General features: G+C 29.4%; 7 protein-coding genes across 12 annotated transcripts in view; 3 read left to right on the top strand and 4 right to left on the bottom strand.

Annotated features, from left to right (window-relative positions):
* The window catches only part of LOC117232936 (protein kinase C and casein kinase substrate in neurons protein 1), a 57367-nt gene extending 56683 nt beyond the window's left edge, over window positions 1–684 (top strand). For all 5 annotated transcript variants that reach the window (XM_033492732.1, XM_033492731.1, XM_033492733.1 and 2 more), the window contains 2 exons: window positions 172–332; window positions 500–684. In XM_033492732.1, coding sequence (XP_033348623.1) covers window positions 172–332; window positions 500–612 — 274 coding nt within the window. In that variant the 3' untranslated portion in view covers window positions 613–684. The remainder of the gene's footprint in view (window positions 1–171; window positions 333–499) is intronic.
* A 1918-nt stretch (window positions 685–2602) lies between these two features.
* Window positions 2603–7148, bottom strand: LOC117232935. Its single transcript, XM_033492728.1, has 4 exons — window positions 6925–7148; window positions 6696–6842; window positions 6149–6214; window positions 2603–6084 (listed from the first exon to the last, which is right to left on the bottom strand). The coding sequence occupies exons 1-4, from the start codon at window positions 7060–7062 to the stop codon at window positions 3334–3336; spliced, it is 3102 nt and encodes a 1033-aa protein (XP_033348619.1). The 5' UTR covers window positions 7063–7148; the 3' UTR covers window positions 2603–3333.
* Window positions 7149–7807: 659 nt separating this feature from the next.
* Window positions 7808–10245, bottom strand: LOC117232937. Its single transcript, XM_033492734.1, has 4 exons — window positions 10085–10245; window positions 9176–9365; window positions 8663–8877; window positions 7808–8176 (listed from the first exon to the last, which is right to left on the bottom strand). Exons 1-4 carry the CDS (start codon window positions 10097–10099, stop codon window positions 8018–8020), a joined length of 579 nt encoding a protein of 192 aa, XP_033348625.1. The 5' UTR covers window positions 10100–10245; the 3' UTR covers window positions 7808–8017.
* A 427-nt stretch (window positions 10246–10672) lies between these two features.
* LOC117233084 lies at window positions 10673–16764 on the bottom strand. Its single transcript, XM_033493021.1, has 7 exons — window positions 16216–16764; window positions 15709–16072; window positions 14588–14842; window positions 14259–14293; window positions 12225–12515; window positions 11153–11516; window positions 10673–11015 (listed from the first exon to the last, which is right to left on the bottom strand). Exons 1-7 carry the CDS (start codon window positions 16515–16517, stop codon window positions 10758–10760), a joined length of 1869 nt encoding a protein of 622 aa, XP_033348912.1. The 5' UTR covers window positions 16518–16764; the 3' UTR covers window positions 10673–10757.
* Window positions 16765–19430: 2666 nt separating this feature from the next.
* On the top strand, window positions 19431–21038 carry LOC117232945 (transcription termination factor 3, mitochondrial). Its single transcript, XM_033492755.1, has 2 exons — window positions 19431–20621; window positions 20712–21038. The coding sequence occupies exons 1-2, from the start codon at window positions 19640–19642 to the stop codon at window positions 20987–20989; spliced, it is 1260 nt and encodes a 419-aa protein (XP_033348646.1). The 5' UTR covers window positions 19431–19639; the 3' UTR covers window positions 20990–21038.
* Window positions 21039–21055: 17 nt separating this feature from the next.
* On the bottom strand, window positions 21056–24632 carry LOC117232946 (endoplasmic reticulum-Golgi intermediate compartment protein 3). 2 transcript variants are annotated; one of them, XM_033492756.1, is made up of 8 exons: window positions 24281–24632; window positions 23735–23893; window positions 23541–23657; window positions 23418–23458; window positions 23270–23334; window positions 22975–23198; window positions 22770–22898; window positions 21056–21718 (listed from the first exon to the last, which is right to left on the bottom strand). In XM_033492756.1, the coding sequence occupies exons 1-8, from the start codon at window positions 24393–24395 to the stop codon at window positions 21381–21383; spliced, it is 1188 nt and encodes a 395-aa protein (XP_033348647.1). In that variant the 5' UTR covers window positions 24396–24632; the 3' UTR covers window positions 21056–21380. The 2 variants fall into 2 exon arrangements, with proteins under 2 accessions (XP_033348647.1, XP_033348648.1); XM_033492757.1 differs by having other exon boundaries at window positions 21061–21718; window positions 24311–24625.
* LOC117232947 (reactive oxygen species modulator 1) lies at window positions 21942–22936 on the top strand. Its single transcript, XM_033492759.1, has 3 exons — window positions 21942–22082; window positions 22350–22483; window positions 22558–22936. Exons 2-3 carry the CDS (start codon window positions 22356–22358, stop codon window positions 22664–22666), a joined length of 237 nt encoding a protein of 78 aa, XP_033348650.1. The 5' UTR covers window positions 21942–22082; window positions 22350–22355; the 3' UTR covers window positions 22667–22936.
* Window positions 24633–24991: the final 359 nt, after the last annotated feature.

Genomic DNA, 24991 nt, shown 5'->3' with positions numbered 1-24991 from the left:
GCCACTATTAAAAATTTGTTATTAAATGATGGAATTTTAATTACACAGATTTAATTATAGGATTTTTTAATTTATATTGTTTTATATGTTAGTACACCTGTATAAGTATATAGACATAAACAAAGCTAGTGTATCAATATGAATAAAAATTGGAAATTTTTCTCTCCACAGTAATGGTACAAACGTTAAGCAAGAATCAAATCCATTTGAGGAAGAAGAATGGGATGAAGACAGTGGCGAACCATTGGTAGATAATGGAGAACCAGGTGTTCTTGTACGCGCGTTATATGATTACGAAGGAGCCGAAGCTGATGAACTTAGTTTTAAGCAAGGTATTATATAAACTATATATACAACATATACGTATTATTAAATCACAGTACATATTTAAGCATTTTATTATATAGAACCGACCTAGCTCTTAGCTGGTCCAATTAAATGGACCACCCTATATGCATGTATATACAATACGATTTAAATAATTTTTAAATTTTCATAGGCGATGTATTCGATAAATTAGAAGACGAAGACGAGCAAGGATGGTGTAAAGGACGAAAAGACGGTAGAGTGGGTCTCTATCCAGCAAACTACGTAGAACTTGTGTCTCCGTAAAACTACCACATAACGCCAAATTACATGAACATTGTTAGTTACTTAACACGTAACGCATACGAAAGCAAAGGAAAGGAACGAAATTTTTATTTTGTTGTTTATTTCTTTACGAAATAGCGAGTTCGTTGAAAAAATAATAAGAAAATTTGTAAATGTCGTTAAATAATAATTACATGAGACTCTATATTAGGGATCGTTCATTTTGTGTGATATATAATGAGCGTTGAAAAAGACGAGAAAGATTATAAAATCTTACGGCTCGATGTTACGATTGAAATTCAAAGAAAACTGTTATAAGAGTGAAAAGGGAAAAAATGCATACATCTACTTCATTCTATTTCTCAGATCGATGTAGGGTCGATACGATAGAACTTAAAAAACGAAACTTTTACTCCTAATGGGTAATTGGTTTCCATAGATAGTTAGGGTTCTCTATATCCATCTATATAAATTAGCGCTAAACGATAAGATGGATACACATACACCACGAGTATATTATAAGTTTAGATTTTTGAGATACTGTACAATTTCAAAACATTTTTCGACTCATTATTAGCATTGTTGCTATGAAATATTTTGGCTAGCGCGACGAAAAGTATATTTAATTTATTGTTATTCAAATGATACTATTAAAACCTATTCTTTTCGAATGGTATCGTTGTATATAATAGCTTTAAGAATATAAACGGTATGTAAAGTTACAATTGTTTAGCGAAGTTGAGATTTTATGATGAGAAAGTGAAAAAAGAAAAAACTTGAATACGTACGTAAGACGTACCAGGCAAATAAAATTTGGGACCCAGAATTGTCCAATCTTTTTCTTTATTGTTTTTCCTTTTTTTTTTAATAATTACAATATTCTAATGTTGAGAAAAAAAATGAAGGGACGAGAATTATTTATATATAAGAAATAAAATAAATTAAAAATTATAATATTATGAGAATATTCACGTTATAAAAGATTATAATGAGAAGTTTTCGTCATTGGTTAATGTGCTTTTTTGTACATAATTTCTTATATTGAAGCAATGTTGATCATTTATGAGAATAAAGTCATAATATCTTTTTTAATTGAACGAAAAATTTTATATAAAACGAAATATATAATACTGAAGGTATTTCATATAATCATTATCCATTTTCTGATAGATGTAACACAATTGAAGAAGTATGGAAATGAAAGCGCAAAATTTTGATTGTTAGATATGTGCTTTCGTAACAAATTACCTGCTATTAAGTTAATCGATGTACCTTCACGAATATATGCTTTCAGGAAATATTTGTAGTATAGAAACACGTGTTTAAGTTAATATTGAGAACAATGGTGCGGAGTGATTATGAAATTGAACGAACTGTAGATTTATATGGTTTGAGAAAAAAAGCATTTATGATTTTCTATATGACGAGACAAATTTGAGAGTTAGTATTAACGAAGTCATTTGTTATTTAAATATTCTTTTATTTTATAATGCGCGCAGAAGAATCAACTTCAAGTCAAGTCAAGTTTTCATGGTATATAGTGATAAATGCTAGTTATTCGTCACGAGTAAATAACGTGTTACTATACACAATATTTATGTAAATATAGTAGAGTATAATAACATTTACAATTCAGCCAGCGACTGATTTTTGTAATTGTTTACATCATTAGTCCTCCAAATTATTTTCTGTAAAGAGTGTTCGCGATTCCATGATGTTGTTAAATAGATTATAGTTTGTGTATAAAATTTATTATGTATAACTTAATAAATAGCATATATACGAAATATTACATAATACATGATGCAGCATCTATTTTCACTTACAAATATCATAACGATGCGTCGATACATTTTCATAAACGCCAATTAAGTTTACAAACAACTGTGGTATGATAAATTCGTGTGTTAACTGCGAAACTGAATTTAATAATCATGGTTTTGGCCAAAACTATTAAAAATGTATATCAGTTGAGTGAAAATTGTTTCAAGAAAAAAATTATTGTATAACATTATGGTGTGTAAAAACATATATTTGGATAGTCATTAAACTTCATACATATTAAATTTCATTGAACGAAACAGATTACAATTTTTATACAAGTGTTCATTTAATCGCTCCTGGTTCTAATCTATGATAAGTATTATGGATTAGCTTTGATATTATAATTCGTTATATGTTAAAAAACAAATTATATGCGATATATATAACATACGTGTAATATATATCGATATTATATATATATGTATATCGACACTAACATATGAAATATCGTCTATTCATTGTGTAGTATATGTACATATAAGTCAAGGAATTTTTTATAGCTTGTGAATAATATTATACACTAAATTATCATAATCAAAATCCCTACGTTTAATTTATAAATAACCATATTGTTTACATTTAATTTCGATGATTCTAAATTATATGAACATCTGCAGATCCATTAATGCAGAAAAAGTTAAACATTACTTACAGATGAAGTGGAACAGAATTCAATAAGTATCAAAATGGAAGCAACATAAATATGCACTTAGAAACCTATCCTTAAGTTCCAATATATTTGTATACTATTATACATGTTTATATATACTATATCAGTGAACAAAATTTTGTTGATTACACTATAAATTAAAAGTTCAAGAGTCATTGCATACATTATATGTAGTAAGTAATTAATGTAAAAAACATCGGAATTCTCAGTCTATGTGAAGAATAATTAAAGTAATTGGAGTAATTAAATTAATGAGTTGCAACATGTTTCTGTAAGTCTTCAAGACTGAAAAATGGTTTATCACATAATTGACAAACATGCGTAGTTTCATTATGTATATCTAAATGTTCCGATAAATCCTCTTCTGTTTCAAAAAGTTCATCACAAATCATACACTGAAATTCATAAGTTTTTATTCCTTGTTTCTCCCATTCTGCTATTGCAGCTTCTTCTTCATGAGCTTGCATATGCATTTCTAGTAACATCTCTGAATTAAACACTTCTGTACATTGCAGACATTGATAGATTTCATCCTTTGACTTATCATTTTCACTGCCAATACTAATAAGATTGGGATTATCATCCTCTTCATCAAACAAATGTTTTTCAACATGTGCTTCCAATGCATCCTCAGATTCTAATGAGTCCCCACAGATTGCACATTGATACTGCTCTTTGCCAGGACTTTGATCACCCTCGCTCATATCATCACAATGCTTTTGTAAATGATCTTTTAATATTTCCTCATCTGTAAAAATTTTGTCACATACGAAACAAGTATACGTTTCCTTTAGTTTCTCTGCTCCTGACACAGTATCTCCTCTTCCTTTGGTTGCTCCTATTTTCTCAATACTTATTCCTGTCCTAGAATTCTCTAACTTCATAATTCGATTATTCTCTACTTTCAAAAGTTTATCTGACTTTGAGTATACTGTGCCTTTAGAATTCTGTGATGTGTTTGTATTTGTTAACTTTTGAGATTCTCCTTTTGTTATGTTTTCTATATTAAATTCAGACTGATCATGACTTTCTAAATGGCGTACCAACAGTTTCTCAGTTCGAAATGTAGAATTGCATACATAACATTTGTGAATGTATTGTTTTGTAGATTTACATACATGAGCTTTTACGAATCTAGCTTCTACTATTTCATGACATCTTTTACATCGCATCATTTTGTGCTTATTATGTCGCAATATAGTGGTTTCTGTTTTATGCATACGAACATGTGTAATAGCATCACTACGATTAGCAAATGATTGATCACATACACCACATATATGTTTTTCACTATGTGATGAAGTAATTTTAAAAATATTTTCTTGAATTTCTATTTGATGTTCATTTTTAGTATTATTAGAATCCGCAACTTTCGATTCATCTATCTGTTTTATAACACTATTTTGTTCTTTATTTTCTTGTGACTTTTGTACATTATTATCAGTTTTAAATGTTTCAGAAGTTTCATCTGATAAATATGAGTCAGAATCCAAAGCAGAAGTATTATAATCATTATATCTTATTGGTGGTACACTTTGTCTTTTATGAGAAACCATACTAAATGGCCCACCAAGATTGCTCTTAACTGTACGCTTAATTAAAACATGCATATTATTAATATTGTAGAGTTTACTTTCTTTTGTAATGTCCAAACGTTTTAATATGACTTTTGGTTGGTACTTTTTAGAATTCATTGCCTCCTTTACAAACGCTGGAGAGACTGTCCCAAATTGTTGAGAATATGAATTAAGATCAGTGCCACAACTTCTTATCATAGACGATTCGAAATTTTTCTTTATAGTCTTTTCTATTATAGTTTTCAACTGTTGATCTAGAGTTTGACACGAAGTTTTATAGTCATTTCCTATCTTATCTCTTCTTATACTATCATTACTCATTCCAAATAATCTGTATTTCATTTCTTTCTCTACAAAACTTGCTAATTCAACTTGTATGCGTTTTAATGCTTCTATCTCTGTTCCCTCTACTTCTATATTCAAACATCTTTCGACACATTTTTTATTATTAACATCTATTGGAATTGGATTTATCCTACGAAGTTGCACAGCATCGATAATGTCGGTATTTTTCTCTTGAGAATTTTGTTCAATACTACCATCTTTAGATTCCTTTGACAAAGTATTTAAATTTGCTTTATTTAAATAATGAGGCCCAGCGAGCATTAATGTAGATGTAACAATATACGTAACATCTTCAATTTCTAATTCTGATTTTACTGAATATGGTGTAAATGTATCTTCGGTTATTTCCGTTTCATCTTTCTTCTGCGATTTCTTTTTAACAACTTTTTCTGGCTGTGAATTAGGAAGAATTTCTTTCTCTTCGAAAAATGTATCTTTCTTTGCTTCATTTTGTTTAATACTTTCTTTGGCAGATATATTTTTTCCTCCAGTTAAAGAACCATCAGAATTTATGTCTTTAAGAGATCTTGTCTTATGTGTATCCGTATCACTGTCTAAACTCACAAAATCATTTCTATCATGTTCATATTTATCTGCCAAAGTGTTTTGCAAGTTCTCTAACACTTTGACCAATCTTCTTTGCTTTTCAAGTTCTTTATCCATATTTGTCTTTGCTCTTGCTTTCTGTACTGGTGATAGCTGTGTATCGTCTGAAGCCATAGAATCTGTATCTGAAACAGTTTCTCCTGTTGCTGCAAGGAGTGCCTTTTTTCTTGCAACCCATCTTTTGGTCGATGCTTTCCTTCGTTCAGTTATATTACGCCTCCCAATTAATGGCTTGATCTTCATTGGAACTAAGGTTGGTTTTAATTGAACATTACCTTTATTTTCTTGCTCTTCGTCATTTTTACATTTATCATCATTGGAAGCATCATGAGCTTTTTGCGAAGAGTCTTTCGAAGATGTAACGTCATCTTCAGATATATACATATCCTTTAGCATCGTTTGATTTGTTATGTTTTCTGTATTCGTAAACTGTAAAGGTATTAATGGTGGCACATCCAATTTTGTTCTTTTCTGGAATAAATTTTCTTATGAAATTATATGTGATTAATTAAAAGAAATGTGTAATTAGTACTACCTTATCAAAAGTATCAGAGAGACTGTCTTCTCCACTTTGATGCAAGTTATTGCATGATTTTATGGTCTTTAAATTAAAGTTATAACAAAATTATAAAGCTGTGAGACATTATTTTAATAGACATATGTAAGAGAATATTATTTTATATAGGATGTCATAATTTAAATGTAAAACTTTGTCAGCATATTTTACAAGTCTTTATACATAACACTTTCTTCGTATTTAAATTCATGGAATATACTGACAAAGTTGAACCACTAAATCTTGAAACATTCTATAAATAAATATTATAATGATGTAAATCAAAATTTTGAGAATTTGTATTTTGGCACGTATTTCGTACCTGTAATTTCCTAACTAATTAAGTTACAGTTTTATTTTTACCATAATACAAAGAAATATAATCAGTTTTTTATAATAATACATGCAGAACATTACCTTATGGACATTAATAGTGAAATTAACCTTATGCTTTATACCATTATATTCTTAAATATGTCTAAATATATATAATTAAAAGTTTAATGTTTACACTAAATAATCTTACATCATTATCAGAAGATTCTATGAGTTCCAACTGACTTAACAACATTTGATTTGATCGTATAAACTGCTCCTTAAACTCATTCCACATTTCCAATTTGTAGAGGCATATATGACAAATAATACCTGGCATTCCATGTTCTTCCCTAATCTAAAAAGAAAAGAAGATCCATTATAAGACACAAACAAGTATAGAATTAATTACAAAAATTAAAAAGATGGTGTAAACATACATTGATAGAAGTACATTTACTCAGATCATTTAGTTTTGATTGTAGAACTTCATCGAATAAATTTTTCATACATCCATGGTCAATGAGGCAAATACGACATCTTTCTTTTATAGTTGATAATTTACGTTTTCTCGACATTTTGCTCGACTTTTCCAAAATACAAAATATGATTATGCGTATCTGTATTGATACGGAACACTGTGAACATGTTACGAGTGAACTACGGCGGTTGTAATATCGATAGATCGAAATATATATCGAAATAAAACTATTCATGATATGTTCATGACTCACGAATCGTTGCGAAAAATCCCGCGAAAATTCGTGTCTAGTTATTTTAGTGTACGTAGTTTAAATATATTTAATTAATGTATATAAACATGTTAAAAACAGGATCGCGCTACACGACGAAGCAGATACAAACTCTAACAAATCGATTGGAGCACCTTACTTATGAAACATTTTTTGGTCGCTAAGTGCCTTTCCCTTAACACGGAAGTTGTCAGACCTGTTAAGTATTTACAGTATATATGTATAAATGTATACTTATAGAGCTTATACGATCGTGGTCGCAACTACCTTTTCATGCACCCTTGGTGTGCCATCTTCTGGTAAAGGTGGGTCGTTACTTGAATTAATGCAAGGTGTACGATTTTTCGAGAAAGTTTTTTTGAAGATTTTTCTGTTTTAGGATAAAAAAGTATTGTAGAGGCATTCATATTTTAATTGTAATTGATCTAATGTTACAATAACAAATGTTAACAAATTAAAACATACGAGATTAACGTTATTCCCAACAAACTTTTAAATACATTAAATTCTCAAGATTTCATTCATATTATCTGAGATGCAGAACATACATAATGATAAACATACATTATTATTGAGCGGTTAAAATTTGTAATTTAATTAAATTAAATAGACTGTACATTAAATCTTAAATCTAGATTCTTGAGTATTAAGTTCATTCTTCAATATTAAATGAACTTTCATTTTTCATAATTCTTCGTAATAGCATTAAAAGTGATCATTTAAAGTAATACTCGATGTCATCGTGTTCCTAAAATCATTTTCGTCAACAAGTATAATATGTTTAATACGCATGGTCAGCATTTACATCGTTTACTACAGAAGTAGCTTCGTAAGCTAATCGTGCTGCCTCTCTTTGATTTGCAATTGCTGCATGCTCCTCGGCTATCTTCTGGTAGAGTTGAATATGTCTGTCCTTCGCTCTCCCCACACTCGCCGAATCCTGTAAGATGTTATACACGATCATCGGGTGAAAGCTACCGTACCGAATCTTCTCTAGCAATAAAATTAAGCCTCAATCGAGTATATTTGTTCACGACTGATAAAAGAAACTTGGATAGAATTATTATTGGACTGCGGGTATCTATGTAAAAATTCATATTTTTATAAATATAATTAAGAACCGTAATCTAGGTAAAAAATTGTCTTACACTGTACTTTGGATCTTTCGATATATCCATCATCAAAGCATCATCAATGCTTTTTCATTAATGATATATTTACAATTCAATTTATCAATAATTTCAAATCTTAATTTGATTCTTTTACATCTCAATGGTTTGAAAAAACGACACATTTAATAAGGAGTAATAAATAGTAAATGCGTAGTATTCAGACCAGGTAATAATCCTTCAGCTAACTAATAATTAAACAATCATAGAATTTAATTATTACTGTTTGTTAAAAGACACAATTAAATGTTTATTACCCGTGGTAGATTGACTGGGACGCCATGAGCATTTGACTCGGCAATTTTCTGGTATAATCGAAAATGTTTTTCCTTCGCGAGTCTCACAGCTTCAGAATCGATAGGTTGGGCGATAGTATCTTCATAATTTATTAAAGATGCGTGAAATCCACTTTCATCAGCAGCATATTGAACCGTTCGTATTTTATGCTTGGGATCGATGAAGGAATAAGAGCCTAAAATATAAACAATTAAAATTTATTTATATAATAAAGACAGTTTATAAATTGAATATATATTATTTGTCGATATTTGTCCTAAATACAAACAAGATTACAAACACGAATAAAATTATTTTTATGTAAAACAATAAACACAAGACAGAAGTTAAATAAATATGTAAATATCTTATATATCTTCATATATTATATGCATTCTGTGTATTTTTATGTCTTTAAATTCCGCATAAATGTATGAAAATCCATAGTCTAATTATAACCTGTAATAATGATTTCATAAGAAGCATTGAATTACCTTGAACATGTCCAGCGCCATCTCCACTCTCTTGATGAACACGATCAATGTTTCCAGGATATCGTCCCGCCTGGTATTGAAAACTGTAAGGTCTAGGAGGCGGTGGTGGAGTAGTTGTAGTCGTCGTAGAATATTCTGACAAAAGATGCGATACGTCCCCCAGGCAGGGGCTAATCAGAACGATTGCGATCTGATTCGAAAGTATAGTAATCTAATTAGCTATGTACACCGACCAGTTAATCGAATGTAATACAAGTTGACGTCACTTTTGTACAATTACAATTGAGTAACAATTATGAATTTAGTTTATTACATGAATGTTTTAAATTATCAATAGATTTACCAATTTAGTTAAAGAGAATATGAAGATATATATATGTATATATATATATATATATATATATATATATATATATATATATATATATATATATATATATATTCATTAGTAATTCTTTGTATTTTAAGTTCATAGACAATATTTATAGAGATATAAAAATTAGAAAATAAAAAACTAATCAATAATTGTAATTATGTGAAATAATAAGAAACGAATAAATCAATAATCATATGTTCAGATGATGAAAGATGAAACCTGCGTACGAAGTACATAAATACCAAACTGATTACGGAATCAGGAATAATAACTTCAACAAACAAATAAACACGCGATGTAACAGTATTTATTATTTCTATTCTTAAATTTTAGTTATTTTTTTAAATTTCACGTATCAAATGTTTTACTGAATGAAACGAAACTTATTTAAAATACATTGAAATTAATTGATGCTTTAGTTAATAAAAATTGAGATATAATGGCGCGATTAAAATATTACGAAGAATTATATAACGATATTGATATGGATTAAACGATGATGATATTAAATATGGTGAAATTGATGTACATACCATTAGATTTCTCATCTTGGCTGCTATGAGTCGACACTTTCGTATGGACGAATCGACATAAACTGAGATACTCTGCCAGTGAAAGTAATATAAGAAACTAACGAAAAGGTGGAGGCAATACGTGTTAAGCCTGTTTTAATATTGGCGCTTCTTCGAACATAGTAAACATTCCTTTTCATAGTAAAATAATTAAAGCGGGTATTATAACGTGTTGTAATACGTTAAACATCTCTAGATCGAATCTGTTATCAATTTTTGCTTTAATTTTCAATGAAAATTATGTAAAAAAAGAGATTTTATTGAAATTACCAAATAATTATATCTGAATAAAATTCTAGTATATTAAATAAATTTTCTATAAAAAGCTAATAAAAATAAAATTCAATGAAATAAATTCTATATCTGGAAAATCTATGCAATAAAAATATCTATGTATAATTTCATAAGAAAATAATGAAGTCGGGAAATCATTAAGAAACTAATATTATATGAGATAAAATTAATTATAATTTTTATATATTTATTATAAAATAAATATTTTAGAATAAATTTACAATACGTAGGATAGAAATAGAAAAAAAGAAGGAAAAACATTTATGCTCATTTATTCATAAATTATCTCAATGGATGGACTTTAACGAATTTGTTTAAATCTGTATAGACAATTGAGCATTTAATCAATATCGAGTTTCTTGAAAGTGCCTTCAACACCAAACAGATCGGTCGCTGTTTTCCCTTTACCTGCTCTCAATGATTCATTAACACGCCTTGTTTGTTCTTCTTCCAAAAACCAGTCACGATTATCCTCGAGCATTTTGACAGACTTTTCGTGGAGTTGCATTAATGGACCAGCCTTTCCACCTGCCTCGTTTGGTAATATATCTACTGGTAAAAATTTCGCTACTGTATCCAAAGTTGTATGTGTATGAAGCTGTAACAAATTAATATAATCAATTAATAGTACCGTAAAATCAGTTATTAATAATATCTTCAGTGGGTTTCGAGGTTCAAAATTTTTAAGTTTGAAATAAATCTGAAGTGCAAGTTGTACCAATACTATTCTATTACCATGTCTAATAATTCCTTCTTCATGAACGGTTTCATCATATTCAGTATCACATCCATCACGCTCGTAATATTCATAAAATGGAACCCTTTCAAGCGAACTGGCAATGCCTCTTGCAAATAAAAAAGATACTTCTTCAAACCCATCGGATTCAATCGAGCAGCGTGACCGAATACAACGTTCTTCATATCGAATAAAATGATGTGCCCCTGAGTTGTGCCTTCTTTGTAAAGCCACAAATCAAGCACCATGCTCAGAAATTTCATTGCATCGTTATAGACATAATTCGAAGGATCCGTATCGATTAGTCTTCCGTAAAGAACAGCGTAACCTTCTGGCGTTTTCGTCTCTAAAACTTGAATAGATCTAAAAATCCAATAATTATTAAATTACTAAAAACTCCAAAATCACTATTATATAATTAATAAGATTAATTGAGATTTATATTTTTCGACGCTTAGCTTAAATATCGGGTTATTCAGAAGGTTTGTAGCGAAATTTGAAAAGAGATAATCTATTACTGTAAATATTAATTAGAATTAGAATTACAAGTAAGGATTAGAATTTTATTGATTAATACACGCAGATTTAATATATTTATAATTTTACGAGTTTTCCTTTGAACATCTTTTCGCTTTTTCACAATTTCGCCAAATATACAGTAGAGTAGAGATTTATGTAGATTATTAGAAATATAATGAATTCTCTAAACAACTTGATAAATAATATAATACGTTAATACTCATTTTTCTTTTTTTTTTTTTTTTGTGAATGATAACATATATTAGCAAAGAACAGATAATGGGTTCTGTGCGTGCAATTAGTAATTAAGTGTAGTATTATACGTAATATAAGATAATTAAACGTGAGAAGATTAATACGTGAGCTTTTAATTAAGAACAATGACTGTGAAGATGAAGCATGTATGGTATTTGTTAGGCGCCTTTAGTTACTACATTCAATTTCAGTTGTAATTATTATTTATAATGGAATAATAATACACTATATATGTATATGGCTTAGAGAAATCGAATTCTTTAACGCTAGAGCTATCAGTAACTAAAGTATACCTACATTGTCTGAAAAGATTTCCTTAATTCCTTCGTCCCTAAAGGATCTCTATTGGAAAAGAATTCGGGTACGTGGCTCCTCACAGTATAATATGCATCAATAGTCGTTTTTGTGGGTTCCATCCGATAGTAATTACTATGTAGAAATAACACCAATTCGGAATCTGTTATTTTTGGTAGATGAGGCTGTTTCTTGTACCAGTCTCTTAACATCTGCATGTCTTCCTCTTTCAGGTCTTGATTATTCTTTAACTCATCTTCGTATTTCATTCCTTGGGATGCCATATTTGAGTTCCTTCAAAAATTAGACAAATCTCCTTTATATCATAAGACTCACAAGGAAACTTTAAAACACAGTCTTTAAATTTTGATCAAATACGTAAACTTAATTTTTATTTAGCTTTTTACTTATTAATTAATTTGTGGCTTCCGGTTTTGTTTTATCTTTGAAAATTTGCAGTTTTGTTGGATGAGAAGAATGTTTTTCCTATTTAAGATACAGATTTTACTAGAATCTTGTAATTTTCATGTATACATGAAATATATGTAATTTTAAATATCAACAGAAACTATTAACGATATAATTTAGTTATCAACTTCGATACAAGAATAATTTTATAAAATGTACAGTAAAATTTATAAAATATTCTTACATATAATAATGAACTCAGACGTAAATTATTAATTTTACAATGATACAATGTACAAGCAATAAAATATTCACGATATGAATGATTAATTTTGAGACATCGATTTTTCCAGAAATTTTGTAAAAATGCATCAAAGTCGATGTGGAAAGACTCCTATTTAATTTTCTTGAATAAATTGATAATACTAATATTTTATATTTATGGCCTTAAAAATTTTTAACGAAAGTCGTAATTTTGTTTATTGAATAATTAAAATGAAATATTTGAAAGAAATGGAACACTACAGTACCAAGGAAAGCTTATTTCCTGAAGATCACTTCAACGCGATACTACGGTGGCGGTTTGAATAGTACTAACTTCTTTAGAGATCCGAGTACAATCGAGTGATGGAATGAGTTAATATCGGATAATCACACATAGCGTGACAGTCGAGGTCGTCAGACTTCCAAGTGCCAAATTATATATCTTAACATGACATGAAAAATCCTATGAAAGATTCTATGAAAATTGATATGTTTTTATATAACCACTTATGATGCATAATAAAGTCAACGAGATGTGTAAACATATAATGAAACGTTTATATAAATAACTTTTACATATGGTATTTTAAAAAGATATAAACAATTAAATTTAAGGATGTTGAGTTAGTTACAAATACTGCGATATATCAAGCAATTAATATTAAGAAATATCAGATAATTATTATTAAGAATATTAGGGAATATTAGGTAATCTATTATTTGTTTAATGGTTTAATAATGACTAATTAGTAGAAATTATTTTCTAAATTCTGGAATGTATGAGATTAATTCAAGTACTAAACTATTAGGAAAAGTTTTTTTCTTATCATTCTGATCAAGCAAAAATGTATAGACGTAATGTACTGGATAGAAATAAAATGCATCATGACGTTGAATAATATGTCCCACAATATTGCAAACAGGAACTTGTCATTAAAGAAAATTGTTAGGTTACGGATACCGAAGTCGGACTTTAAAATGATGCACACGTAGACAAAGTGTCAGTTTTACATTAGATTACACCGCAAGGTATCAGTAATAAAAGTGAATCGTTTAGCCAAAAAGATTGGCAAACTAGTCAATTATTATCTGTATTTGTGTTTATTTTGTAATAGGTAATTTATTAGATTAATAATTGCATTGTTTAAATTTTTACATTAGGCAGGCGTATGAGTTTTATCATGATTATTTATCAAAAAGAAATATGTGTATAACGAGCACCAATTTTCTAAAATATATTCTTACAACCTTGTACAACTTAAATATTCTATCATTTTCTTGAAATTATTTATGAAATTATACATGGAAGAGTTTCATAAAGAATTGAAAGGAGATGATTTCGAAAATTCCTTTGTGATAAATTACCAAGAATATATCTTGTTACCCAAAAATGTATGAAGCTGTAAATATTAACAGGTAGCAATTAGTACGTAACGGTATAGTTAATCGTAGAACTAAAGAATTCTACTGGCTCTAATTACTAGCATACGAACAGAAAAATTAAACAAAGAAGACAACGATTTATTGAGTAAAATGAACACAACTCGTGTACAGTAATAAAACTTTATTACTCTTTATAAGATACGCGTAACAAATAGGTTTCTCAGAATTTAAATACCAAAAATTGTTCACAAAGTCGCATACAGAGAGGAGATTGTTCATTAAATAAAAAATATGAGATCGATACTGTCTTAATCTATGTCGAGCTTCTTGAATGTGCCCTCGACACCAAACAGATCATTGGCGATGTTACTTTTTCCAATACGCAACGACTCATCCACCTTGCCATATTTCATTTCTTCGAGGAACCATTCTCGTTTACTGTCGATTTCATTTATCCGCGCTTCCTGCATGTCAGCTAGCGATCCAGCTTTTCCACCGATTTCATTCGGTAAGAGATCGAGAGAGATGTATTCTTCCAGTGTTTTTAACGACGAATGCAGGTGTATCTAAAAAAAAAAAAAAAAAGAAAAAATATGGAAACTGGTGAAATGTAAAATAATATTTAACTTTAAAAAATATATCGAAGAATTTCTATACAAATATTTTTATTTGGTAATCGTGCTTTGTGTTCTCACTTGAATTTTATTTTTACTATGTTCAAATACTTCCGTGAGTCGCTGGTACAGATTATTCATTTCAATAAAAATTATTGATAATATTACGAAATATTTTAGATAAGAAGAAAAATAATTTCTGAAGGATTAACATGGTAATTGCAATATCGTTTCACGTACGGAATAAATAATGCACCTACTTCGTAACACTTTTAGCATCGAGAAATGCATCACCGTTGTTGCTCTACAGAGCGGAAAATTATCATTTTATGCAAAGTCTAACATAGATAAGTAATTATTTCTTATGTAAACCGTCGTCGAAAAAGACATATATGATACATAAATTACAAATGATACACCGATGTTCTCGTAATACGTGAGCAAAATATTATGAAACTAATGTAATGTAATCGATACATACAATACCAGGAAATTCGCGTTAACTAGTGTATAATTAATTATTCAATAAACACAAAATGAAAATTGTAATTCAACAGATGTTACTAAAATACCAATAAATCTTAAGTCAAAATATCTGGTTTTAACATTCAACGTATTATTCATATTCCTTTTATCATTTTTCACGAATAAAATATATTTCGAAATTTGAAAAGGAGTGTACATCTGTTGGTATACAAACATGAAAAAGAGACGAATAGAACAGCAGATTCGGATAAAACTGCAGATACTTTTAATCTTTTTATACAAATAATTAATGATGGAACTAAAACTCTGAATCTCGTTATAAAATTCCTTACCATGTTCCAAAGTTCCTTTTTCATAAACGGTTTTGCCATATTCAGGATGACATCCATCACTGAAGGAGTATTAATAAAATGTATGCCCTTTATACGAACAGGTATGGCTTCCTGAACGTACATCACTAGCTTTTTCATCCCCATAGGATTTATCCGCCCTACGTGGCCGAGAGTCACGTTAGATGTATCTGCGATAAAAATATAGCCATCGCAAGTGCCATTTTTCAAACCAATCAAATCGCATCCCATGAAGATATTCTTGTTACTATCTTCGAAAGAATAGTGCGATGGATTAGTATCCATTAACCTTCCGAAGAGTATCTTGTAACCATGCTTTGAGAGTCCGGGCAATTCAGAACTGAAACTACAGTACAGGAAGAGAGATTAATTACAAATTATCTACAAATCAAGAAACCAGTAACATTAATAGGATTAATTATTAACGGAGAAAATTTCAAATTAAACAACTAAGTAATAGAAATTATCAAACAATCGATTAAAACTTACACAACATTAAAAGCTTGCCGCAATTCTTTGGACCCTAAAGGATCTCTGTTATCAAAAAACTCAGGAACATGAGATCTAATAGTAAAAAAATTCTCTATAGTATTCTTAGCTGCCTCCATGCTATAATAATTACTATGAAGAAACAAAATGAGATGCAAATTGGAAGGTTTAGGTAAATGTTGCTGTTTATCACACCACTCTCTCAACATTTCGATATCCGACATCTTTAGTTCCGAATTCTTCTTCAATTCTTCTTCCAAGGAAAAAGGATAAGGCAAAGGGATCATCTTTTTATTGACCATTTTCGTTTCGTAATTTAAACCAGTCGCACTGTGAACAAACGAGTCAAACAACAAGTTCTTCTGAAGGTGCACAAGAATTTTTGTCGCGTCGCGACGATCTTTATCGTCAAATCCTTGAATGTTTGAAGAGTTCTTGATCACTGAATCACGATAATTTCATCGATAGACATCGACGCAGGAAAGTCTAACGCGGAAAACGTGTACGCGAATAAATTAATCGTAAGCAAAAACGGTATCACTGATCGGTCTGGAGTCTTAACGAAGACTGAAAGAAACACTGGGCGCGTTGATTTTTAATTCAGACCGTAAATTGATTGAGTAACGTGTGGAGAAGGTAGCATTAGGCCAACGCACGGCAAATGTGTGTGTTTACGATTCAGGAATATTGTAATTGTTGTATCGTTAGAGTATACGGTGGAAAAAGATGATAATTACGATAGACGAAAACACATATTAGACCATTCTCTATCATTTCATCTGTGAATTATACGTAAACACTGTTCATAGATGGGTATTAGGACACTGAGAAAAATGAGATAAAAGTTTAAAATCATTAGCGATTTGTTATAAGTAGTATGTGAATTTTCATGTAAGATAGTTTTATAAAGAATTAGAACAGAGAGAAAGGAATAAGGGTAAAGTGAAGATAATATTTGTATCGATGATTATGAAAATGGAGTAATTCGTGTATTCTTCATTTCGAGATATTTGTATTTTTGCGTTCGAATCGGTTAAAAAATATTTTACCATTATAGTACGAAATTTTCTATTAAACTGTTTGCTCGTATAGCATAAAATTTGCTCTTATTGCCCGTGGTTGTACAATTTTACAAGAATCTCATATGGGAATATATGCATTTTAAATAATAAACAATTTCATTAGTTTAATCTACAACTATGTTGTGAAAATTCTTCTATGTTATAGTAAAATCAAACAATATAATACAGAATAATTGACTGATCCTTTGGTAATCTATCTCAATTATTTGTATAATTCCTTTGCTAATCTAAATTAATTATTTATATAAATGTATAATTATATAAATTGCTGTATTCTATATGACGTTGCGATATTTGTAAACGGGAGCGTACTTGCATATGAAATCATAAACAGTAGACTGCATAAACCGATTCAAGTTGAAAGCACCACGCCTAAATTCGCCGGTAGAAGCGTCATGCTGCTACACATAATGTTAATTAATTTTCATAGAGGAGCATCAACGGAGGAATTATGAAAGCATCCGCTGGAATAAAAAAGGCATTCACCGGAGCCGCAAAGGAATCGCGACGCTTTCTAATTTAATCATTTTCTGATCTAGTTCCTCGTTGTTCCGCTTTGAACACGGATGTCTTGAGTTTGCAATTATCTGCAAAAAAAATTCTCAAGAATATAAGATATTTATAATGATTGTAGACAAAGTTCATTATCAGAAGGGAATTAACAAAATGTACTACGTGAATATTTAGTAAGTATTTATTTTTAAAGAAAGTGATCGTACAGGGCGGTACGTAAGTCCTGTTTTCCGTTTAAAAGTTGTATAACATTTTTATTTGTTAATAAATTGCGTTTATTTATTTATTTATTTTTTGCAATAAAATACACAAAGTGGAAATATTTTTAATTCAGAAACAGAAAATAATGTGGCGTAAATGATCCCCGTTTTCTGCATCGCAAGCGTGGGCTCTTTCCACTACGTTCTGCATAACAGCTGTTAATGTTTCGGGTCTCAGGGCTTGAATTTCTTCCTGAATATTGTTCTTTGTCTGTTATATTGTTTCAGGTTTATCAACACACATTCCTACAGATATTTCTACAGAAAAAAGTCGGATGCTGTTAAATCGGGCGACCGGTAAAGCCAATTGAATTTGGAAGCTCGCGAAATTAAGCGACATAATTATTAAAAAATTCAATTACTTTTACTCCTTTTTCCGTTATGAATTTGTCAATCATAAAGTTGTACAAAAGAAATCAAAAACCTAGGAAGAAGATTTTAAAATATGTGATAGAGAAATCGTTATAAAATTTTTAAATAGGAAAGTACCTGTATAAATTGAAGTGCGCAAAAATAGAAAGTTTTACACTTATGAACTTATGCATGCAGTACGTAGAACTTATATTTATATACGTAATTGCTCATTATTGTGAAATAGTGATTTACATCGTTAGATAACAGCATGCAATAGAAATACACGGCAATAACGAAACCTCCTTCAATTTCCTTCAGCTTGAACGACACTTTAAGACATGTAGTGCAAATTAAAGGTACGACAACCCTAAAGCAATTACATTGTATTAAATAGTAAGTTTCGTTAACTACTTCTACGAATAACTTAATAACTACTTTCTTAATATATTGCAATCAGAAGGAGGAAATTATAAAAAATTTATATGTAATAAAAATGTAAGACGAGCAGATTTTTAATTAAATATTTATACGTATGATATATCTATTTAATTGATCAATTAAATATTTAAATAAAATTCTACTTTGAATTATATAAGAAAACAAAAATAATGTTAATTTAAATTCCATTCGAATAAAAACTAAATAAGATGATCAACGACATATATTTTTAAATTAAATATACTTAATATAATATAAACTTAATAATATTTATCTAAAACATTTATTTTTTTACTTATGAAAATCTTCATTTATTATATTATCAAAAATATAGAGTCTCCAAGTACGTATCTTAATACAATATCAAAGAAATTATATAAATCTCATATTGAAGTGAAATAAAATATAGTAAATCGATTTTATTTTTTAGATCCAACAAAATTTCTCGCAACAGAACACATGCCTTTTAGTTCTTCGATTTACCGTGAAAGACGATGGCACAGTTGTCGCTGCAGTGTATTTGATCACACAGATTATAACACACTTACATATACACAATATACCTCGTTTCCTTGTAGTAACGTACACATGCAAAACGTGATGCAAAAATGGATTGCGTGTTTAACCTACCATGTACTTTACCTGTACTGTAAGTTATTTGTAATAAAACATATACGAGGTTGTCAATATACATATGTACCAATGTGCATTGCAAGGAAGTTTATTTTATTTCTTAGCAATTAAAAGATAATATTCCATGTAATTTTATCATTAAATATGATGACTTCACGGTTGTATACACTTTTACACTTAAAACCCTGCAATGTCGTTGAAATCAGAAATTTCATTTTTCAAAACGTCTCTAAAAGTTCCAAACTTTTTTATTGCTCTTCAACTGAGGCAATTAAAGATAAAGTAACAGATATTAATGATAAAAAAGCTTACTTATCAGAGAATATTAAGCCTGATAATATAGGTTACACCGAGAAATTAACAAATAATGCATTTATAAAAAGAAATGAAGATATCGAAAACAATAGTAGTGTGACAAAAGTACATAATGAACTACAGCAGTTACGTGGTACTGAATCTTTAGCAGGAAATATCTACAAAGTAAATGATACCTTGGAAGATATAGATGAAGAACTACCAGGACCATTTGATCATTGCAATGAAGATCTGTCTGACATTGGACCTAAGATGACAGCAACTTATAATTTTGCAAAATTTGCAAACGACTCACATACGATTCAACAGTTAGTTAAATTAGGAGTTGAATTATATAAATTAGAAGCAAACAAAGAAGTACTAGAAATGTTTCTGAAACTCGACTTTGAAAGAGATATGAAACCATACATACAATTTTTATCTGATTGTGGTGTAAAGTCAGAAAATCTTGGATTCTTCATCACCAGATACCCTAAAGTTTTTAAAGAAAACTTGGATGATCTTCATACAAGAATAAGGTATTTGAGAGCTCGTAACTTTAACATACAAATGATACAAAGAATAGTAAACATACATCCTCCGTGGTTGGCTTTCAAGACACAAGAGATAGATAGCAGATTAGGTTATTTTCAAAATAATTTTCAACTGAATGCTTCTCAAACAAGAAATTTGGCAGTAAAATCTCCAAAGCTTATAACATATGATATGAAACGCATAAGAAAGAGTACCTTTGCTGTAAAAGAGGAAATGGGTTTTAATGTGCCAGAAATACATCTTATTTTGCTTAAGGCACCACGTGTCTTGATTCGAGGTAATTAAAATAATTAATGCTAATAATATCTTAATAGGAATACATTTACTCTATCTGTTTAGATGTGAAAATGTTTTATTTTAATTACAGCCAGAACTGAAGTGGTGAAAACTTTTGATTACCTCCATAATTATATGGAATTGTCACATACTATTATAAGCCAAGAAGCGCAGGCTTTATTGTGTAGAAAAAGCAGGCTTGAAAGAAGACATAGATTTTTAGTAGAATTAAAAAGAAACCAATATGATCCTACAAAACCATTATATGTGTCACTATTAAAGTTAGTCAAAGGTAGTGATGATGAGTTTTGTGAAAAAGTTGCAAAAGCATCTATTCAAACTTACAATGATTTTCTAAAGACTTTTTAATGTATAAAATAAACATAATTATATTGTAATAAATATTTATATTTTTTCAGCCTTCTTGTTGTAATGATATAACCTTTATTGTATACATTTTACTTAAATATTACGTTTTCTTACATATTTCCATTTATGTATAGTTTTATAGTCCTTTATGTATAGTTTTATATATCTTATACAAAAATGTTTAATCTATTGTATCAATACAAGTTTAGGCAAGATAAAAAATTGGTAAATTTTATATTGTTACATCAGTATTTTCTTCTTTTTTATGTTTTTAATAATACGCTCGATAAAAGATTGTTACTTAACTGACGTGTAAAATCAAATCACCCGTCGTACAAAATATTTTCAAATATTCTATAATACTCTTCAAACTTATAAGCTAATCTAAATTTTAATTGTATTTGCCCAATTCTATCTTTTTCTGTATTGCTCTGACAGAGTGATATAATAGCGAATCTATTAATCCAGCAACTGTAAATACGCCACCGATAATTGCACATGCATTCGTCGCGAAATGACCAAACGATTTCGTTTTTTCTGTATATTTTACCATTAATGGACTTAACTCATAATTAAAGAATATACCAGGCATTCCAGATTCGCCGTTAAAAAAAGACACTTGTCTGGCGTGTCGAGTTACAGAAAATTGATTTGTCAAAAACGTGGAACCATCAATGCGCACGTAAGTCGTCGGTACAATTTTGATGTAATGATAAAACATTATCGCACCTAAAACAAAAACAACAAAATATCTAAGTAGAGTTTTAACTGCAATGACACAAATTAATACAAATGTGTGTTGAATGAAGTCTAATAGTTTAATATCTCAAAATTGAAAGTACAAGAACTTTCTATAAAACGTTCCCATAATCGAAATATTTACGTATTAATCGAATAGTCCGCCATTATCATTGACGTCATAGAGAACGGAAATAGAAGAAGCAGCCATCTTGCATTATAAACGGAAAAACTGACATGGCATCTTCCTTACATTGCTCGTGCGAATTGTGCTAAGGATTTACCAGTTGTAAAAGACAAAAAATCGTAATAAAACGAAAACTAATTAGAAGTTCCAAAGTTGTACGCTTAAATCGTGAGTGATGTTAACTATAACGAACGTCAATACATTTTTTTGCGTATAAACTAAATATATAAATATGACTTATTCGGATCATGGCAAGAATAATTAGCTCATAATGTGTTAAAGAAATTTTATAAATTTTATGTTAAATGATTGACTAAAAATTAGTTTTACATACTAAATTCATTAAAATGAGAAATTATAATTAATGTTTATCATGAAATGTTTATCTCTTTAAAAAAAAGAAAGTTATATGTTTTTATAAATTTATATTCATAGAATAAAATGCCGGCCGTACCAGGCATGTATCAACAAACTCCTTCATGCTGGGATAGGATGAAGCTTGGTTTTATGATCGGATTTTGTGTTGGTATGGCATCTGGTGTTTTGTTTGGCGGGTATTCTGTTGTTAGGTGCGTATTTATTTATGGTGACTAAATTCTGGACAGTTTGAAATAAGAAGCTAATGGTGTGTGTTTATTACTAGATATGGACTAAGAGGAAGGGAATTGATAAACAACGTTGGAAAAGCGATGATTCAAGGTGGTGGGACATTTGGAACATTCATGGCCATAGGAAGCGGAATAAGATGCTAGTATTTGAAGACTGATATGTTGGAGATTTAGGATACAAAAAAGTGTAGTATCAAGATATTCTGTTAATTTCTTAATAAAAAGTTTCTATAGTACAAGGCCATACCTTCCATTGCAACTACAATAGTATCATCCATAGGATTCGTCTTTCCTGGGATGTTTAGCCCAAAACTCAAATGGCGAATCTTGTGGGTCATATTAAATTGCGTTGATGTGTATGGTTTGACATCATGCACTATAAGCAAAATAAAAATCATAATATTATTACTAATACTTTAATTTATGCAAAAAATAACATTTTTTTCACTTACCATGTACATGGTTTACAGAGAAGCTGTCACCTGGTGCAATGTGAAAACTCCCACCCACTCTATTTACTTCCATATAACCATAGATTTGACACCCTTGAATAAAGGCAGTTTTCATTCTCTCTATTGATTTGTCATTTTTACATTGCTTTATCATTCCTAGAGCAGGAAGTGCCCAATTTTTAAGTCTATAGGCTTCTCTTACATCTTCACAAGTATTACAACATCTACAAAGTTAATTGATATTGTATGATGGATATTTCATAAAATACATACATAAATTTTTGTAATACTATACTTGATAATATCACCAGCAGCTCCATAACAGTCTCCACATGCTTTCTCAGTAGTGTTTTCTACTGTCTATGGAAAAAATTATGTTTTAGTATAAGTTTTAAAACTTATATTGTAAAAACAGATCTATAAGAGTCATACAATTCAGTTACCTTTATTGTTGTTCTAATACGTGCTTTTGTGTCAGTAATGTCTACAATAAAATAAAGAAAAAGGTATTAAATTTATATTATTTAACTTAAATATTTTAAAACTCTTATGATATTATTTTGTACTTGTCCTTTGTGGATCTTCTATAGGTTTCCCATTTAAGTCTAAGCGTCTTTTAAATATATTATGCTCTATTTGTAAATGATGTTCACCTGTTGTGTCCATTGCATCTATTGATAAAACTACAATGCACTTAATTTAATATACATGTCAGTATTACTCATAATGTATTTATATTCATAAAATAATCTATACCTACCATCACAAGATATTGTAGGTACAATTATATCTAAATTAATTCTTAATTTTGAACCCCTTGAAGTATCTACAAACAATTCTTCACTTAAGGTTGGAGTAAGATAATAATTCACTTCGGATAGAAATAGAATACCCATGATAATGGTACTAATAATTGTCACTGAAACATGGAAAGGTACATAAATAGTAAACATAGATTATAAACTTTATGATAACTGATAACAGATATGTAAACAATAGTTATGAAATACTGGAAACCTTAACAAATACATGTAAAAATTGAAATACAGTTTCAACAAAGTGTAAGAAATGACGGTATTCGGTTTTAGAAACAAGAGAATGATAGAAATTTCTACTTCCGTTAAGTATTATCAACGTTTGAGGTTAAATATGTTTATCACATCATAATATCTTGAAATAATGTTTCAGATTGTAGAATAGAATAATTTTAAAATTTTTCGGCATTATGATGACACCAGAAAATGAACTAAATTGTTTAATAGTTAAAAGTATGCTGGTAGCAGAATAAAACCGATAAGTTGCACACGTTTAAGATTTGACAAGTAAAACATTTTACCAACAGCACCACTGAAGGTTCGTACGAGAATATCCGCCTCTTCGCGCACTTTTGGGTGCACGTCTAATTGCCGTAATATTTGCATGTTCAGTTAATAATAAGATAAACTACTCAAAACGGTTTAAACCGTGTCTGAAATACACTCGGCGCGCTAACTTTTCCCGGAATGCATATGTCACAATGCGACAGCTTGGAAACGTAGCAAACGATAGTACATGATTGGTTGTCGTCGGTGCATCGTGGGTGCATCAAGTGCATTCGATAACCAATCATATTTCAGATATATTCATTATGTTCATTTAAAGTTGTTCATTCTTACAGAGTTCATTCTTCAGTTTATATAAAAAATTTGATGTTATTCAATTCCAGTTATTTATTTTTTTCGTTACCATATAGAACAATTATACATATTTTTAAATTAATGTTGGAAATTGATTTCAAAATGTAATTAACTCATTGTCGCTCGTATTTATGGTTATAGATCAGAGGTACATATTTGTTAAATAGTTGATTGTATTTGTAATAAAATATAATTTCAGCTCTAATTTTTACTTCAGTTATTCAGATTGAAATATGAAATTCATTCATTATGAAACATAAAACAACCTGTTTATAATAATTTCTAAATTAAGTCTTTCATTTTGTAATTTTCAGAGTAGAAGATGGACAAGAGATACATGA

This window comes from Bombus vosnesenskii, unplaced genomic scaffold (genome assembly GCF_011952255.1).
Source record: "Bombus vosnesenskii isolate JDL3184/JDL3185 unplaced genomic scaffold, Bvos_JDL3184-5_v1.1 scf7180000013294, whole genome shotgun sequence".
Lineage (NCBI taxonomy): Eukaryota > Metazoa > Arthropoda > Insecta > Hymenoptera > Apidae > Bombus > Bombus vosnesenskii.
This window is presented reverse-complemented; position numbering and strand designations above follow the sequence as displayed.

Excerpts from the sequence above, each read along its gene's own strand:
- LOC117232935 (XM_033492728.1), bottom strand. The coding sequence starts at position 7,062 with ATGTCGAGAAAACGTAAATTATCAACTATAAAAGAAAGATGTCGTATT. Across the intron at positions 6,843-6,924 it reads GTAAATGTACTTCTATCAAT|ATTAGGGAAGAACATGGAAT; the intron begins GTATGTTTACAC and ends TTTTCTTTTTAG. Across the intron at positions 6,215-6,695 it reads TAGAATCTTCTGATAATGAT|ACCATAAAATCATGCAATAA; the intron begins GTAAGATTATTT and ends TTTAATTTAAAG.
- LOC117232937 (XM_033492734.1), bottom strand. Across the intron at positions 8,878-9,175 it reads TGGCGCTGGACATGTTCAAG|GCTCTTATTCCTTCATCGAT; the intron begins GTAATTCAATGC and ends TTTATATTTTAG. Across the intron at positions 8,177-8,662 it reads TCCCAGTCAATCTACCACGG|GATTCGGCGAGTGTGGGGAG; the intron begins GTAATAAACATT and ends AACATCTTACAG.
- LOC117233084 (XM_033493021.1), bottom strand. The coding sequence starts at position 16,517 with ATGGTCAATAAAAAGATGATCCCTTTGCCTTATCCTTTTTCCTTGGAA. Across the intron at positions 14,843-15,708 it reads AAAAGGAACTTTGGAACATG|ATACACCTGCATTCGTCGTT; the intron begins GTAAGGAATTTT and ends TTTTTTTTTTAG. Across the intron at positions 12,516-14,258 it reads GGTAACAAGATATATTCTTG|GAACTCAAATATGGCATCCC; the intron begins GTAATTTATCAC and ends TAATTTTTGAAG.
- LOC117232945 (XM_033492755.1), top strand. The coding sequence starts at position 19,640 with ATGATGACTTCACGGTTGTATACACTTTTACACTTAAAACCCTGCAAT. Across the intron at positions 20,622-20,711 it reads ACCACGTGTCTTGATTCGAG|CCAGAACTGAAGTGGTGAAA; the intron begins GTAATTAAAATA and ends TTTTAATTACAG.
- LOC117232947 (XM_033492759.1), top strand. The coding sequence starts at position 22,356 with ATGCCGGCCGTACCAGGCATGTATCAACAAACTCCTTCATGCTGGGAT. Across the intron at positions 22,484-22,557 it reads GGCGGGTATTCTGTTGTTAG|ATATGGACTAAGAGGAAGGG; the intron begins GTGCGTATTTAT and ends GTTTATTACTAG.
- LOC117232946 (XM_033492756.1), bottom strand. The coding sequence starts at position 24,395 with ATGCAAATATTACGGCAATTAGACGTGCACCCAAAAGTGCGCGAAGAG. Across the intron at positions 23,459-23,540 it reads AGAAGATCCACAAAGGACAA|ACATTACTGACACAAAAGCA; the intron begins GTACAAAATAAT and ends ATTTTATTGTAG. Across the intron at positions 23,199-23,269 it reads GCTGCTGGTGATATTATCAA|ATGTTGTAATACTTGTGAAG; the intron begins GTATAGTATTAC and ends TTAACTTTGTAG.